This window comes from Thamnophis elegans, chromosome 10, assembly GCF_009769535.1.
Source record: "Thamnophis elegans isolate rThaEle1 chromosome 10, rThaEle1.pri, whole genome shotgun sequence".
Taxonomy (NCBI): Eukaryota; Metazoa; Chordata; class Lepidosauria; order Squamata; family Colubridae; genus Thamnophis; species Thamnophis elegans.
This window is the reverse complement of record NC_045550.1, coordinates 20,168,461-20,182,633: the sequence shown is the minus strand read 5'-3', so window position 1 is coordinate 20,182,633 and position 14,173 is coordinate 20,168,461. Positions and strand designations below refer to the sequence as shown.

Sequence of the window (14,173 nt, the reverse complement as noted above, 5' to 3'; positions counted from 1 at the left end):
GCCATGAAACGGGGAGGGAGGGCTGGTATTTGGGAGGGGTTAATTAATGTGCTGGAGGAGTCTTCTAGGATGTTCGAGATGCTCGGATGGCGCATGCGTGAGGCCTTCCCGCGTAGAATAACGGGCTCGACATTCCATCTTCGTGGTGCCTTTTGAAGTTATCTCACACCTGACACTTGAAGGACTTATGATTGGCCTGGAGCTATGATCCTAAGGGGTGGGGAATGGGCTATACTATATATCAATTGCTTTCGCGCCTAATTAAGTAGACTTTGCTTCGCAACTGCTTGCTTACCATTTATAATTAGTAAAAGTACTTTGGATTTCCTTCCCATGGAGTCTCTTAGTCTTTCTTTCCTAATTATGTAATGGAGTGATGCTGACAAGAAGCAAAGTCTGCCTAAACCCTTTCCAGGAGATTTACGTCTACCGAGAAGGGAGATAATGTCTTCTCCGATCAGGGAGGAGGAGGGGGCCGTTGGAGGTGCAGATTCCAGTGGAGTAGGACCTCCCGAACTTTCGCTACACGAGCCTGGCCCCCCCGACCTCTCCTTACACGAAGATTTATTTCAACTGCAAATTTCCAGCCAGCCTGAACCTCCCCCACCCCGATGGTCGACTTCGGTGGGACAAAGAGAGGCAGAGACAAGCTGGAATGCTGGAATCACCCAAAAGCAACCCCGACAACCATCGCTGGAGCCGGGAGCCGTGAGAAAACTCCAGACGAGTGAATTCCCTGACTATTGGAGTCAAAGGTACTTTGGGGAAAGAAGGGGGGACGATGAAAGAGACTGGAGAAGCTGGCAACACCAGGGGCCCATGAGAAAACCCCAGAGGAGTGAATTACCTGATTATTGGGGTCAAACGTACTTTGAGGAAAGAAGGGGGGAGGAGGAAAGAGACTGGAGAAGTTGGCAACGTTACCCACGCCCGCCGTCTCCCCCTCCCCCTCGGCCTGCTTCACCCCCTGCGGCTAGAGGTTTTGCTGACCATGGGGGCCCACCCCCCCGAAGACATTGGATGGCTAAAATCCCTCCCTTGCCTGTGCGTTACAATGGTGATTCTGCTGGCCTGGCCTCTTTTCTTATGCAGGTGTTTAATTACATGGAAATTTATGGCCGAGACTTTGAGACTGACATCATGAGGGTCAGAATGGTTCTTTTGTCTTTAGATGGTGAAGCTGCCAAATGGTCAACTGCTTTGCATATGTCTGGCTCTCCCCTTTTGGGGAATTTCAACCGCTTTATGGAGGCCTTCTGCCAATGTTTTGATGACCCGTTAACGGAGAAGCGGAGCAAATTAAAATTTATAACCTTTGAACAGGACGATAGACCTGTCGCCCAATACATCCAGGAATTTCAGTGTCTTTCACAATACATGAGAGGCTGGGGGGAGGACGCCCTACTGGACAAATTTGCTTCAGGGTTAGATGAAGACATTTATCAGCAATGTGTCAATCGTAACCTGCCTAGACGTTTGATCACATGGTTTGAGCACGCAGCGGACGCTGAACTCGACTTAACCCGGCTCCGTTATGCTAAAGAGGAACGGAGAAAGCGGAAAGAGAGGGCTGCCAAGTCCCTCCCCCCTCCAGCCACTCAATCGCTCTTCAAACGACGAGGTGAAGGGAGGGGGCCCCCTTCAGGCCTCTCCAGACCTTTAACATGCTTTCGTTGTGGAAAATTAGGGCACACCGCCCCCGAATGTCGTGCTAAATTGCCCCTCTCTGCTCAACTCCCTCCCAAACGTGAGGAAAAGTCTGGCAGAGTCGCAGAGAAGAAGAAGAAGGAAACAGCTTTCGCTGTGGATTCCAACCCCACTCCTTTCGCCCAGCCATTAGAGGGGGACGCGGACGCCAACTCCTCTTCTTCTGAGGACTCCGATGACGACACATCGCCTCACTGGGTGAGTTCAAACAAGGGGCCCCTGCTAATCCCTATTGAGTTAAAAGTTCCTCCTGAGGGGCAACCTGCCACCCTTCTGGCCTTACTCGATTCAGGCTGTTCCCGATCCATGATCAACCCAGCCATGGTGGAAAAATTGGGCCTCAAATTGCGCACTTTGAAAACCCCAATTGTGTTTTGCCAAATAGATGGATCTATTGCGGGGGGGGGGGGCGCCCATTTTTTTACGGAGCCTTTGGAAATGAAGATGGGTACCCATACTGAACTAATTTCCTTTGTGGTCGCACCTGGCATGGACAGGCCTCTCATTTTGGGCATCCCGTGGCTCCGGAAGTGGAACCCTCACATAAATTGGCGGACGGGCCGCTTACGCGTGCGCTCCAAGGTGCCTCCAGTGGAGGAGGGCTCTCCGGGCCAACCTATCACTGACATTCCTGAAGTGGCCGCTAGAGGGCAGGAGAGAATTGCAGGAGAGGAGAAAATTCCGAAAGAGTATTGGGATCTTAAGGAAGTCTTCAGCGAAACATCTTCGGACAATCTGCCCCCCCACAGGCCTACTGATTGCTCCATAGACATTTTACCCGGGGTTAAGCTCCCCAAACCCCAGATTTACTCCATGTCACCCAGGGAAATGGAGGAAATGCGTTCTTTTATTGACAAAAATTTGAAACGTGGTTTCATTGAGCCGGCTCGACCCAAAGTTGCCGCCCCTGTACTTTTTCGTGAAAAAAAAGATGGTTCTCTTCGTCTGTGCTGCAATTTTAAAAACCTTAACGCTATCTCAACTCAGAACCTCTACCCGCTCCCGCTGATGAAAGATTTGTTGGCACAGCTGGGGAAGGGCCGCATCTTTACTAAATTGGACCTCCGGGAAGCTTACTATAGAGTACGCATCAAGGAAGGAGACGAATGGAAGACTGCTTTCAACTGCCCTCTTGGTTGCTTTCAGTTCCGGGTCATGCCTTTTGGCCTACAGGGGGCTCCTGCTGTTTTCATGCAACTTATTAATGACATCTTGCACGATCATCTGTACAAAGGAGTTATCGTATATTTGGACGATATCCTTATCTATACCCGCACCTATGACCACCACGTCGCTCTGGTGCGCACTGTTTTGAAAAAACTCCGTGCCGCTGACCTCTATGCCAAATTGTCTAAGTGTGAGTTTCACCAAACTAAAATTGACTATCTTGGCTATCGCATCTCACCTGATGGCATTGAAATGGACCCTGAGAAGGTGAGGGCGGTCACTGAATGGGACGCGCCCAAAACTCGTAAGCAATTGCAAAAATTTTTGGGGTTCGCTAATTTCTACCGTCAGTTCATTCCCTCTTTTGCTAAGATTGCTCTTCCTATTACTAATTTGCTCAAGACGAAAGGCGACCCGAAACCTAAACCTACTAAGCCTTTGGACTGGAACATGGAATGCCAGGCGGCATTCGAGAAACTTAAATGCCTCTTTGCCGCTGAACCAGTCCTTAAGCATCCTGACCTCGACCGGCCTTTCGTCGTCCAGGCTGATGCCAGTGATGTCGCCGTAGGGGCCGTTCTGCTGCAAGCCAACGACCAAGGTAACCTGCAGCCTTGCGCTTACACCTCCCGAAAGCTCACTGACACGGAGAGGCGTTGGGCGGTTTGGGAAAAGGAGGCTTTCGCGGTCCGGTGGGCCCTGGCTATGTGGCGCCATTTCCTAGAGGGCGCTAAACACCCATTTGAGGTGTGGACTGACCACAAGAACTTGGAAGCGTTGCGGACGCCTCGTCGTCTCTCCCCCAAACAAATGCGATGGGCCCAATATTTCAACCGTTTCAATTTCACTCTGAAGTATATCCCGGGAGGAAAGAACTTCATGGCGGATGCTTTGTCCAGATTACCTCAATATAATTGCTCTAAACTGAGTATCGTCCAACCGCTCCTGGCAGCTCCGGTACTCACGCGTCAACAGGCCCAAGCACAGAGGGGGGTGCCTCAAGATCTACTTTCTGACCTTAAAAAAGCTCTCCCTCACGACGACTGGTTCCTGAACCATCGGGACGAGTGCACCATGAGGGACGATCTACCGTGGATTGGTGCTAAATTATACATCCCCACGTCCCTACGGCTCGTGGTCCTTCGTCGAGCTCATGACTCCAGATTGGCGGGTCATTTTGGATTCGTAAAAACTTTGCACCTCGTGAAGAGACAATTCTGGTGGCCCTCTTTAAAAAAGGACATTGAACTTTATGTGGCCAGTTGCCCAGTTTGCGCTGCTGCCAAAAAACCGCCAGGGAAACCGCAAGGACTGCTCCAGTCTGTCGCTCGCCCGGTGGCCCCTTGGAAGGAGATTTCTATGGACTTTATTGTTGAGCTTCCCGAAAGCCAGGGGCATACCGTTATATGGGTGGTCACTGATTTGTTTTCCAAGCAAGTTCATTTCGTGCCTTGTCACAAAATTCCTTCCGCCAAGGCATTAGCTAAACTGTTCATTTCCCACATCTACCGTTTGCATGGAGTGCCCGACCGTATTATCTCCGATCGTGGGGTCCAATTTACATCTAATTTTTGGAAGGAATTTCTCAAACGCATTGGCTCCGCCCAGGGCCTTAGCTCCGCCTACCATCCTCAGACTAATGGCAGCTGTGAACGTACTAATTCCGTGCTTGAGCAATATTTGCGTTGTTTCATCAATTATCAACAAGACGATTGGGTGGACTTGTTACCACATGCTGAGGTAGCCTACAACAACTCGGTTCACTCCAGCACAGGTTTCACCCCTTTTCGGGTCGTTTACGGTCAAGATTTTGTTCCCATTCCCGAATTGCCTAGTGTCCAACCACAAGTCCCTTCAATTGCGGACTGGAGTGAGCGTCTCAGTAGGATTTGGCTGTTGACCCTCTCCACTTTGGACGCTGCACATAAAGCCCATAAGAAACAAGCGGATAAAAAACGCTCTCAGCCATATGAATACTGGCCTGGGGATTTGGTATATTTGTCCACGAAATTCCTGCACACTACACAGAAGTCAAAGAAGTTGGGACCCAAATATGTTGGCCCTTTCCCTATTGTAAAGGTCATCAATCCTGTTTCTGTTCGTTTACAATTACCAAAACACCTCAACCGAATCCACCCGGTGTTCCACATTAACCTCATCAAACCTGTTCGGGTTTCCCACTTACGTCCCCCAGATGAACCTCCACCTGCTCCATTGCTTATTGATGGGGAACGTCACTTTGAAGTTCGTGCCATTCTTGATTCTCGCAAGCACCGTAATCGCATCCAATACCTGGTGGCTTGGAAGCACTTCCCTCCCTCACACACAGAATGGGTTGATAAATCCCATGTTCGTGCTCCCCGCCTACTTCAAGAATTTTATGCTGCTTATCCCAACAAGCCTTGACTTTCTTTTCCCCCCTCCTTCTTCTTTTTGTGTTTTGTTGTTTGTCTATTTCATTTGTTTTTGTTTTTTTCAGGCCTGACTGCCTTTTTCCGGGGGACGGCCGGATGTCAGCTTCTGCCTTGCTGTTGCTTCAGCTGCCATGAAATGGGGAGGGAGGGCTGGTATTTGGGAGGGGTTAATTAATGTGCTGGAGGAGTCTTCTAGGATGTTCGAGATGCTCGGATGGCGCATGCGTGAGGCCTTCCCGCGTAGAATAACGGGCTCGACATTCCATCTTCGTGATGCCTTTTGAAGTTATCTCACACCTGACACTTGAAGGACTTATGATTGGCCTGGAGCTATGATCCTAAGGGGTGGGGAATGGGCTATACTATATATCAATTGCTTTCGCGCCTAATTAAGTAGACTTTGCTTCGCAACTGCTTGCTTACCATTTATAATTAGTAAAAGTACTTTGGATTTCCTTCCCATGGAGTCTCTTAGTCTTTCTTTCCTAATTATGTAATGGAGTGATGCTGACACTCTGACATAGTGCCCCCAATCCCCAGCCCAAACTTGCTCCATAGGTGTCCCCCACATTCAGATCATAAAAATTATGATTCATTACTGGGATTAAAGTTTCCATATATACAATATAGCTATAGAAATATACATACATCACCTGGATACATATATCAATATAAATACATTTACCATTACCTCACAGATATTCCTCAACCTGCATATATCTGTGCATTGATTTTTATCTTTTGAATGACCATATCACTTACCATGTTAAATAAAGTTCACTATTACTTTCATCATATTTCTCTTGCTTATTACCATTGTTTTGAAGTATAGTTCTGTTTTCTGAGTTATTAATAATTCTGCCCATTTAGTTTTGGTATCTGCAAATGACCTAATTGTGTAGTTACCTAATTGAGAAACCATACAATCCAACTCATTATTACCTATTTTGTTAAGAAAAATATCACGGGATATTTTCATTTCAGTTTTGTTGAAATGATGAAATATGGCATTTAAAATGTTCCAGTAATTTGTGGAAGGAAATTGGCAGATCAATGTGTGCATATTTATTTATTACACTGGCAAAATATAATAGCTTTTCCATGAATTATTTCTTACTTTCATACTATATATCCATGTGTGCCTTATTGATCTCCCCCCTCCTCCTTTATGCCTTCTCCTTTCTCCTCCTTGGTGCCTTCTCCCTTCTCCTCCGTATCTGGTAGGATATATTCCAGAAAAATCCATGCTGACTTTACCACTTTACCACCTATATGATTTTTTTAAAAAGTCCTTAAAAACTCTGTTTATGAAGTGTTCTATATCAGGATGATCCATCTGTAATTTTCTGTATCGTCTTTCTTTCTCCTATCTTTTTGAAGATCGAAACACAATGCTGCCCTGTCTGGGACTTCACCTGTTTTTCCAGGGTTAATTCCAGGGTTAATTTGTATTGCAGCCATTATCCAAAAACCTTTGGGGGTGAGGGTGGGAATATGCATTAGAGGTAGTTGTTATTGCTAGTGCGTATTTCAAACTCCAGACTATTTTATAGCTGTTTACATTGATCACAGTTTGGTATAATCGCAATGCAATAGCATTCATTGCAATAGCTGTCCTCCTTGCTTTTCTTCAGACGTCAGTCCTTGCTTTTCTTCAGACGTTACATCTTTGTTATTTTTAAATCATTATATTGTTTTATAGTTATTTAAGCAGATAGAAGTGCCAAGAAGAAAAAGGGGCTATTACCTGTTTCTTTTCCTTAGTTTTATTTTTCATTTAACCCCCCTGAAGATATGAATAAAAGCAGGAATGTGACGGTGTATTATTATCCTTCTACAGGTCCAGTGGAACGTGTCCACTTGAATGTGCCTTTTGTGGCCGTCAGAAATAAGGAAGTCAATCTCACAGCTGTAGTTTGGCCAAATCAGTCAGGCACCCTCACTTACTTCTGGTGGTTTGGCAACAATAGCAAGGTTTGTTCCATTTTTAGAAATATATTTATTTTCTCTGACAGGATTAACTATTGATTCATCTTCATTCTGAAAAGAGTACGCCACCTGGAACTGCAATAAAGCAGCATAATTTTATATTACTGTCAAAACATCTTCATTTTCCAAACTTTATTTTCTTTCTTTTCTCCCCCCTCTCCCTTTTTATCCTATCTTGTGTGGCTGTTTGCAGGAGTCTTTGCAATGTGCAGTTGTCTGTTATTGGAACATTATGTTTAGAAGCGATTATTACTTACCAGAATTCAAAATTATACCCCATTGAATATAATGGATAATTCTAGGTTTCTGCTCAGCATTTAAGATGGCTGGTGATCAACTAAACAGTGTTTCTGACAAGAAGGTTAGCTTGTGCATAGAATTTTAGAATCTGACTCATATTTTAAAGCCATTGTGAATAAAATCACTTTTGGTCTGTGAATTCAAGCTAAACAACTCTGAACAACTCTGCACTTGTTTGCCCATGCTGTGTGTTCCTGTCTTTGGACATATGTCAGAAGTCTACATGAATGTTCAATGACAGTTACTAGTTACATATACAATTATCAGCTAGTGTATTTCTGAAGCTAAATTTAAAAAAATGGTTTTAATGATTGTTGATTAATTAATTAATTAATTAATTAAGAGCCTTTATTAGGACTTATCTAGTGGCGATACGGGCGGCAAAATATGCACATTTTTCCACTCTTATTGCATCCGCAGAATCTCACCCAGCCGCCCTGTTTAGGATAGCCCGCTCCCTCTTGAAAGGGAGGGATGCGGACGAACTCTTACAGGGTAGAGCTGAGGAATTTGTTCAGTTTCTGTCGGATAAAATCGCTCGGATCCGGACAGACCTGGACTCCACTTGGACGATACCAGCCAAGGTGCCGGGGGAAGGTCCTGATCAGACTTTATGGAGCGAGTTTCAACTTGTCACTCCTAAGGAAGTGGACAAGGCCATGGGAGCGGTGAGTGCCTCCACCTGTTTACTGGACCCGTGTCCCTCCTGGCTGGTCTTGACCAACAGGGAGGTGACACGTGGCTGGCTCCAGAGGATTGTTAACACCTCTCTTCTGGAAGGATCCTTCCCGCATCCTCTAAAGAATGCGGTAGTGAGACACCTCCTTAAGAAACCTTCCCTGAATCCAGCCATTTTGAACAACTATCATCCAGTCTCCAACCTCCGCTTCGTGGGGAAGGTTGTCGAGAAGGTGGTGGCCTTTCAACTCTGACGGACCTTGGATGAAACAGATTATCTGGATCCCTTTCAGTCGGGTTTCAGGCCTGGTTACGGCACCGAAACTGCTTTGGTCGTGCTGATTGATGATCTCTGGCGGGCCAGGGATAGAGGACATTCCTCTATCCTAGTGCTCCTTGACCTCTCAGCGGCCTTCAATACCATCGACCATGGTATCCTTCTGCGACGGTTACGAGAGGTGGGAGTGGGAGGCACCGTCTTAAAGTGGTTCTCCTCCTACCTCTCGGACAGGTCGCAGTCGGTGTTGGTTGGGGGACAGAGATCGACCCCTAGGCCCCTCAAATATGGGGTGCCGCATGGTTCAGTCCTGTCCCCCCTCCTATTTAACATCTACATGAAGCCGCTGGGTGAGATCATACGCCAGCACGGGATTAAATATCATCAATATGTGGACGATACACAATTGTATCTGTCCGTCCCGTGCCAACTCAGCGAAGCAGTTGAAGTGATGTCCCAGTGCCTGGAGGCTGTCAGGGTCTGGATGGCAGCGAACAAGCTTGCACTCAATCCAGACAAGACCGAGTGGCTATTGATGTTGCCTCCCAAAGATGGTCCAGACATTCCACCTCTTAGCCTGGGGGGTGAAGTTATACACCCCTTGGAGAGGACCCGCAATTTGGGTGTCCTCCTGGATCCACAACTGATGTTAGAACACCATTTGTTGGCTGTGACCAGGGGGGCCTTTGCCCAGGTTCGCCTGGTGCACCAGTTGCGGCCCTATCTTGACCGGGAGTCACTTCGAATAGTCACTCACGCCTTTGTCACCTCAAGACTGGATTACTGTAACACACTCTACATGGGGCTGCCCCTGAAGAGTTTTCGAAGACTGCAGTTGATCCAGAATGCAGCCGTGTGAGCGATAATGGGTGTACCTAGATACAACCATGTTACACCTATCCTCCGCGAGCTGCACTGGCTCCCCACTGGTCTCCAGACCCGCTTCAAGGTGCTAGTCGTTACTTTTAAAGCCCTACATGGTACTGGACCTGGCTACCTGAGAGACCGCCTCCTGCCATTTATCTTCCAACGACCAATAAGATCGCACAGGTTGGGCCTCCTCTGGGTGCCGTCGACTGGACAATGCCGGCTGGCGGCTCCCAAGGGAGGGCCTTCTCTGTAGCTGCACCGGCCTTATGGAACAAGCTACCCACATAGATCCGGACACTTACCACTCTCTCGGCCTTCCGTAAAGCGACCAAGACCTGGCTGTTCTGGCAGGCCTGGGGCTGTTGATTAAAATCCAGCCCCACTTGATTGAATGGATGATGTCTTATTTTAAATAACTGTATTTTTAATATTTTTATGTTTTACTTTTGTTGTGAGCCGCCCAGAGTCCCTAGGGAGTGGGCGGTATACAAATCTTATTAAAGTTGCAAAGTTGCAAAGTTGAGTCTGATACTCTTTGTAGATGATAAATGTATACTTCAGCAAGATTGTTCAACAAATCCAAGTTTTTTTGGGCTTGTTATAAGCACATGAATATACAGTTGCTTCAAGCTGTGGCCTGAAGCTCTTTGGAACCCTAATAAGTTCTGAAATGTACACTAGACACAACCTCCTATAAAATATTATTTGCCACCCACTGATCTTCCCATCCAATGAGATATATATTTTAAATTCAGACCCTTGCCTGAAAATACGCTTGAGTCAAAGAATACTTCCTGAAATCTACTAAAATATGAAAGAGTCTATAGTACATGTTCAGGGAATTGATGGAAAAGAAGGCAAGGATTTCCTTGGCGAGCTAAAACTGGAAAATTTAAAGAATCATGGCAGTAATGCATAGTGATAAATACTTTTGAATCTTCTTCACAGCAAGCCAATTCACAATTTTTTCTTGGTCAATATTATCTGCAGTAACTGGCAACAATTCCTAGGAAACGAGAGAAATATTTCCCAGCTATACCAGGAGATGTTAGGTATTAGATCTATGAATAGCAAAATGTATGTTGTATAATTAAGTAAAGCCTCTTTTAAAATTATACTATAAAACTTGGAAGAATGCCAATTGCCTGGTTTTCCTATAGGAGACCAATTGTTTAAAAAGTTATAGCCATTGCAAAATTTAAAAGAGCCACTCTGCCAGAATCATATTCTAAAATATCCTTTAAAAATTCAACCACCTGAAGGCTGAAAAACTATTTGTAATTCTTTGGTTTGTTTTATTGGGGCTTCAGAAAGAAATGTAGAAACAAATGGATTTGTTATTTTCTGTTTACACCTGTTTTCATTTTCTGAATTAATAATGGCCAGTTATTTATACATTTACATCACTCATGCATAATTGTTCAGTTCAAATGCTAGGTTGGACTTCCAGAAGAAACAAGATAGGACCAAAATTTGGCCAGTCTCATTTTATTATTTTTATCAAATCTCCAGGGACTTTTTCTGTCGGAGTGTTTTTGCCTCATCCAACTTAGTTTGGAAACCATGCTATATGGTGAAAACTCTATCTGGTACCTTGTTAACTTTGATTTGAAACCATCATTGTCTTCAGGTTACAGAAACAAATCTTGTTGAATACACATTCTCCTTTTTTGATCTTAGGAAGGGTTTCACATATTCCATCCTTCATTAAATGTCCATTTCCACAAATTCATGGCATGCAGCTAGACATTGTCATTATAGATAGGCATTCTGGTTGTCCCAAATAGGCTTTCTTTCCCATAGACATTTAATGACTGTTATTTTCTCAGACATTGTCACCTATTTACACATTAAGTAATTTTAATTACATCAGCACCCAGTTATGTAAGATAGCAACAATTTTGTACAAGTACATTTAAACTTCAAGTGGCAATGCTGGCTCAGAATATGCTATTACTTGCTTTTTATAAGGTTTTCAGAGTCTTTTCAGTTTTGGTGGTCCCTAAAATTTGGTACCCTTAAGCCAGGGCCATCTGGGTCTTAGCCTAAACCCAGCCCTGTACTTTCTTCAATGGGCATAGGAGAGTTTTCAGATTATTTTAAACATAAATTTGTATGGACAATTGGTGTATAAGTTTATCAGGCAAAAGGAAACAGAAGGTCAAACTATATTTTTTTTAGTTCCAAATGGATATTTCTTTAGTATTATTGTTTCAGTATCTGGGAAACAAAGTTTGTATCTGCAGTTTAAATTTTACCTATGCATCACCAATAAACATCAAATTGTGAATCTAAAATAGCACCAAAATAGGGAACATTGTAAAACTGGAAGAATATTTGGTTTTGCAAAATGATGATAATCATAGGATGATAGAACTAAAAACTAAATAGGACTGCCATATAGCCAGCCTGTTTCATAATTTCCCACTGATAAAATCAATTTATTCACAACATGGATTTAAAACAGCTGCAGAAGAACTGCTGTTCTCCCTGGGCTTTTGTGTTTTGTTGACTCTTCAGGGGTCCACTAGTTGTTATCACTCTCTGACTTCTATTTATACACTCTCTACAAGCAAATTACTTTAGGGACTATTGTCTCGAGTGCCAGGAGCTCATGAGATTTGGAGAAAGATCTCAAAGTTCTTTATATGAACTCCAATAATATGCAGAAAAATGCTATTAGTAAAAGGAAAGAACCCACTTTATGTAAATATCCTTGGTTAAAGCAAAAGGCAAAATAGTTTCTGCACATTATATGAGCACATTGGAAATTCTGATTGCAGGGCTGGAAATCTTTGTCTGCAGACAGATTGCAAACCAGCACTGCAATTAACCAAGTACAAATATCTTCGTGAATTTTAAACTTTGTAGTTTCATTGTATCATAAAAAAATCATGCTGATAAAAAATGTAAGTCATTGGAAGTAGTGCCCATCTACTGAGTTTGTTTTGCCATTCAGACTGGCAAAATATTATATTTTTGCTTTACATACAAATGTTAAGTTTGCAGACAAGTAATCTCAGGCACTTTTCTGTTTTCAAAGAATATGGGATGCATTTCATCAAGTTCTTCCTTTGAGATGCAGTAGCTCAGCAGTTACAACACAGGGCTTGTTGGCTGGAAAGTCAACAACCCAGGTTCAAGAACCTGACAGCCATATGACAGGGTGACCTCCTGTCCTTGCCCCAGGGCCTGCCAACCCCAAAGTTCCAAACTATGCATATGCAAGTAGATAAATAGGTCCCACTGGTAGGTAGGTAACAATGCTGTGCGACATCATATTAGCCACATAACCACGGAAATGCCTTTGGACCTAGTGACTCAAGGGCCTTGAAATGGATATGAGCATCACTTCCTATAGCCGGCAACAACTAGCAGGGTAAAATCTGAAGGTTTTTTTTTTTTTACCTGCCTTTGAGAAAGGGCTATTACATATCAGAAATAGTTGTGCTCAGTATTTTTTGTTTCTCTCTCTATTTCTCTTCCACTTAATCAGTTTGATTCTTAGAAGCTTCTTGAACATTTTTTGCTTCCTGCTGTTTTCTCAGCATGGTTTTTCGGAACTGATTTGTCCTTGCCTCCTTCCTAGAGCTAAAAGACACTGACTGGCCAAAGGTGACCCGGCTGGCTTTGTGTCCAAGGCAGGATTAGAACTCATGATCTCCTGGTTTCTAGTCTCTTGCTTTAACAACCACACCAATCTAGCTCTCCATTACAACTTACCATATCTAAAAAGCTGTATTCTTCTCTTCTTGCTATCTGGCTAACCAATGGTAAACTAAGAATAATCCATCATACAGCACAAAGGATCTCCCCCCCCCCACCCCCCATGATACATAGCAAACTCCAGACTGAATAGTAGTAAAAGCAGTCAGGAAAAAAAACCTGGACCAATTCTTTCTCATCTTGCCACTTTCTAACTGTATTATGCAACCTTTTTTGTATTAGTGTAGTTCAATCAGTTTCTGATTCAACTAAAGCCATGAAGCGACGGGTGCAAACAAGATTTTAGTCTCTGTTTAGCTTAATTGAACCATCCTATATGAAAAGTAGCTGTGCAATTATACAATACAATTTCAGACAATGATTTTATTTACTCATTCATTTATTTAAATAGGGTTATTGTAGTGAAGTGCTAGTCCACTATTTTAGCAATATACCAAAAGGCTAATTTGCTTGGGATAGCATCACCTCAGTTTAATAAATGAATCTGGATATCTAATAGGCTTTGAACAAATGAACCTTAAACTCCTTGATTTAATTTAGAGCTAGTTTCCAGGCCTCAGTGTTGGAATTAAATTGAATGAACTACCAGAATGTTAAATTTCTATGATGAAGGTGAAATCAGCCATGATAATGGAACAACTATCAAGAAGGTAGATTTTTCAAAAGAAAACTGGATTTTTTGGTAGCATCACAAATAATATTACAGCACACAAACATAGAGCCAGGCAATTTCTATCTCAGGAATTCAGAGGATATAAGCCAGTGATGGGTTTCAAAAAAATTTCGAACCTACTCTGTGGATGTGGCCTCCTTTGTGGGAGTGGCTTGCCGGCCATGCGATCTGGTGGGAGTGGCTTGCTGGCCATGTGTTTTCTTTCTCTCTCTCTCTCTCTTTCCTTCCTTTAGTCTCTCTGTCCCTTTTTCCTTTTTTTCTTTCATCTCTCACTTTTTCTTTCTTTTTCTTTTTTTCTTTCTTCCTCTCTTTCTCTTTCTCTCTCTCTGTGAGTCTGTGTGTGTGTGTGTGTGTGTGTGTGTGTGTGTGTGT

At 43.8% G+C, this 14,173-nt stretch overlaps 1 protein-coding gene across 1 annotated transcript in view; it reads left to right on the top strand.

The window, feature by feature from the left end:
• Window positions 1–14,173, top strand: part of SORCS3 (sortilin related VPS10 domain containing receptor 3) — a 719,817-nt gene that overhangs the window by 676,200 nt on the left and 29,444 nt on the right. Inside the window, 1 exon segment of the mRNA XM_032225623.1 lies at window positions 7,129–7,262. Coding sequence (XP_032081514.1) covers window positions 7,129–7,262 — 134 coding nt within the window.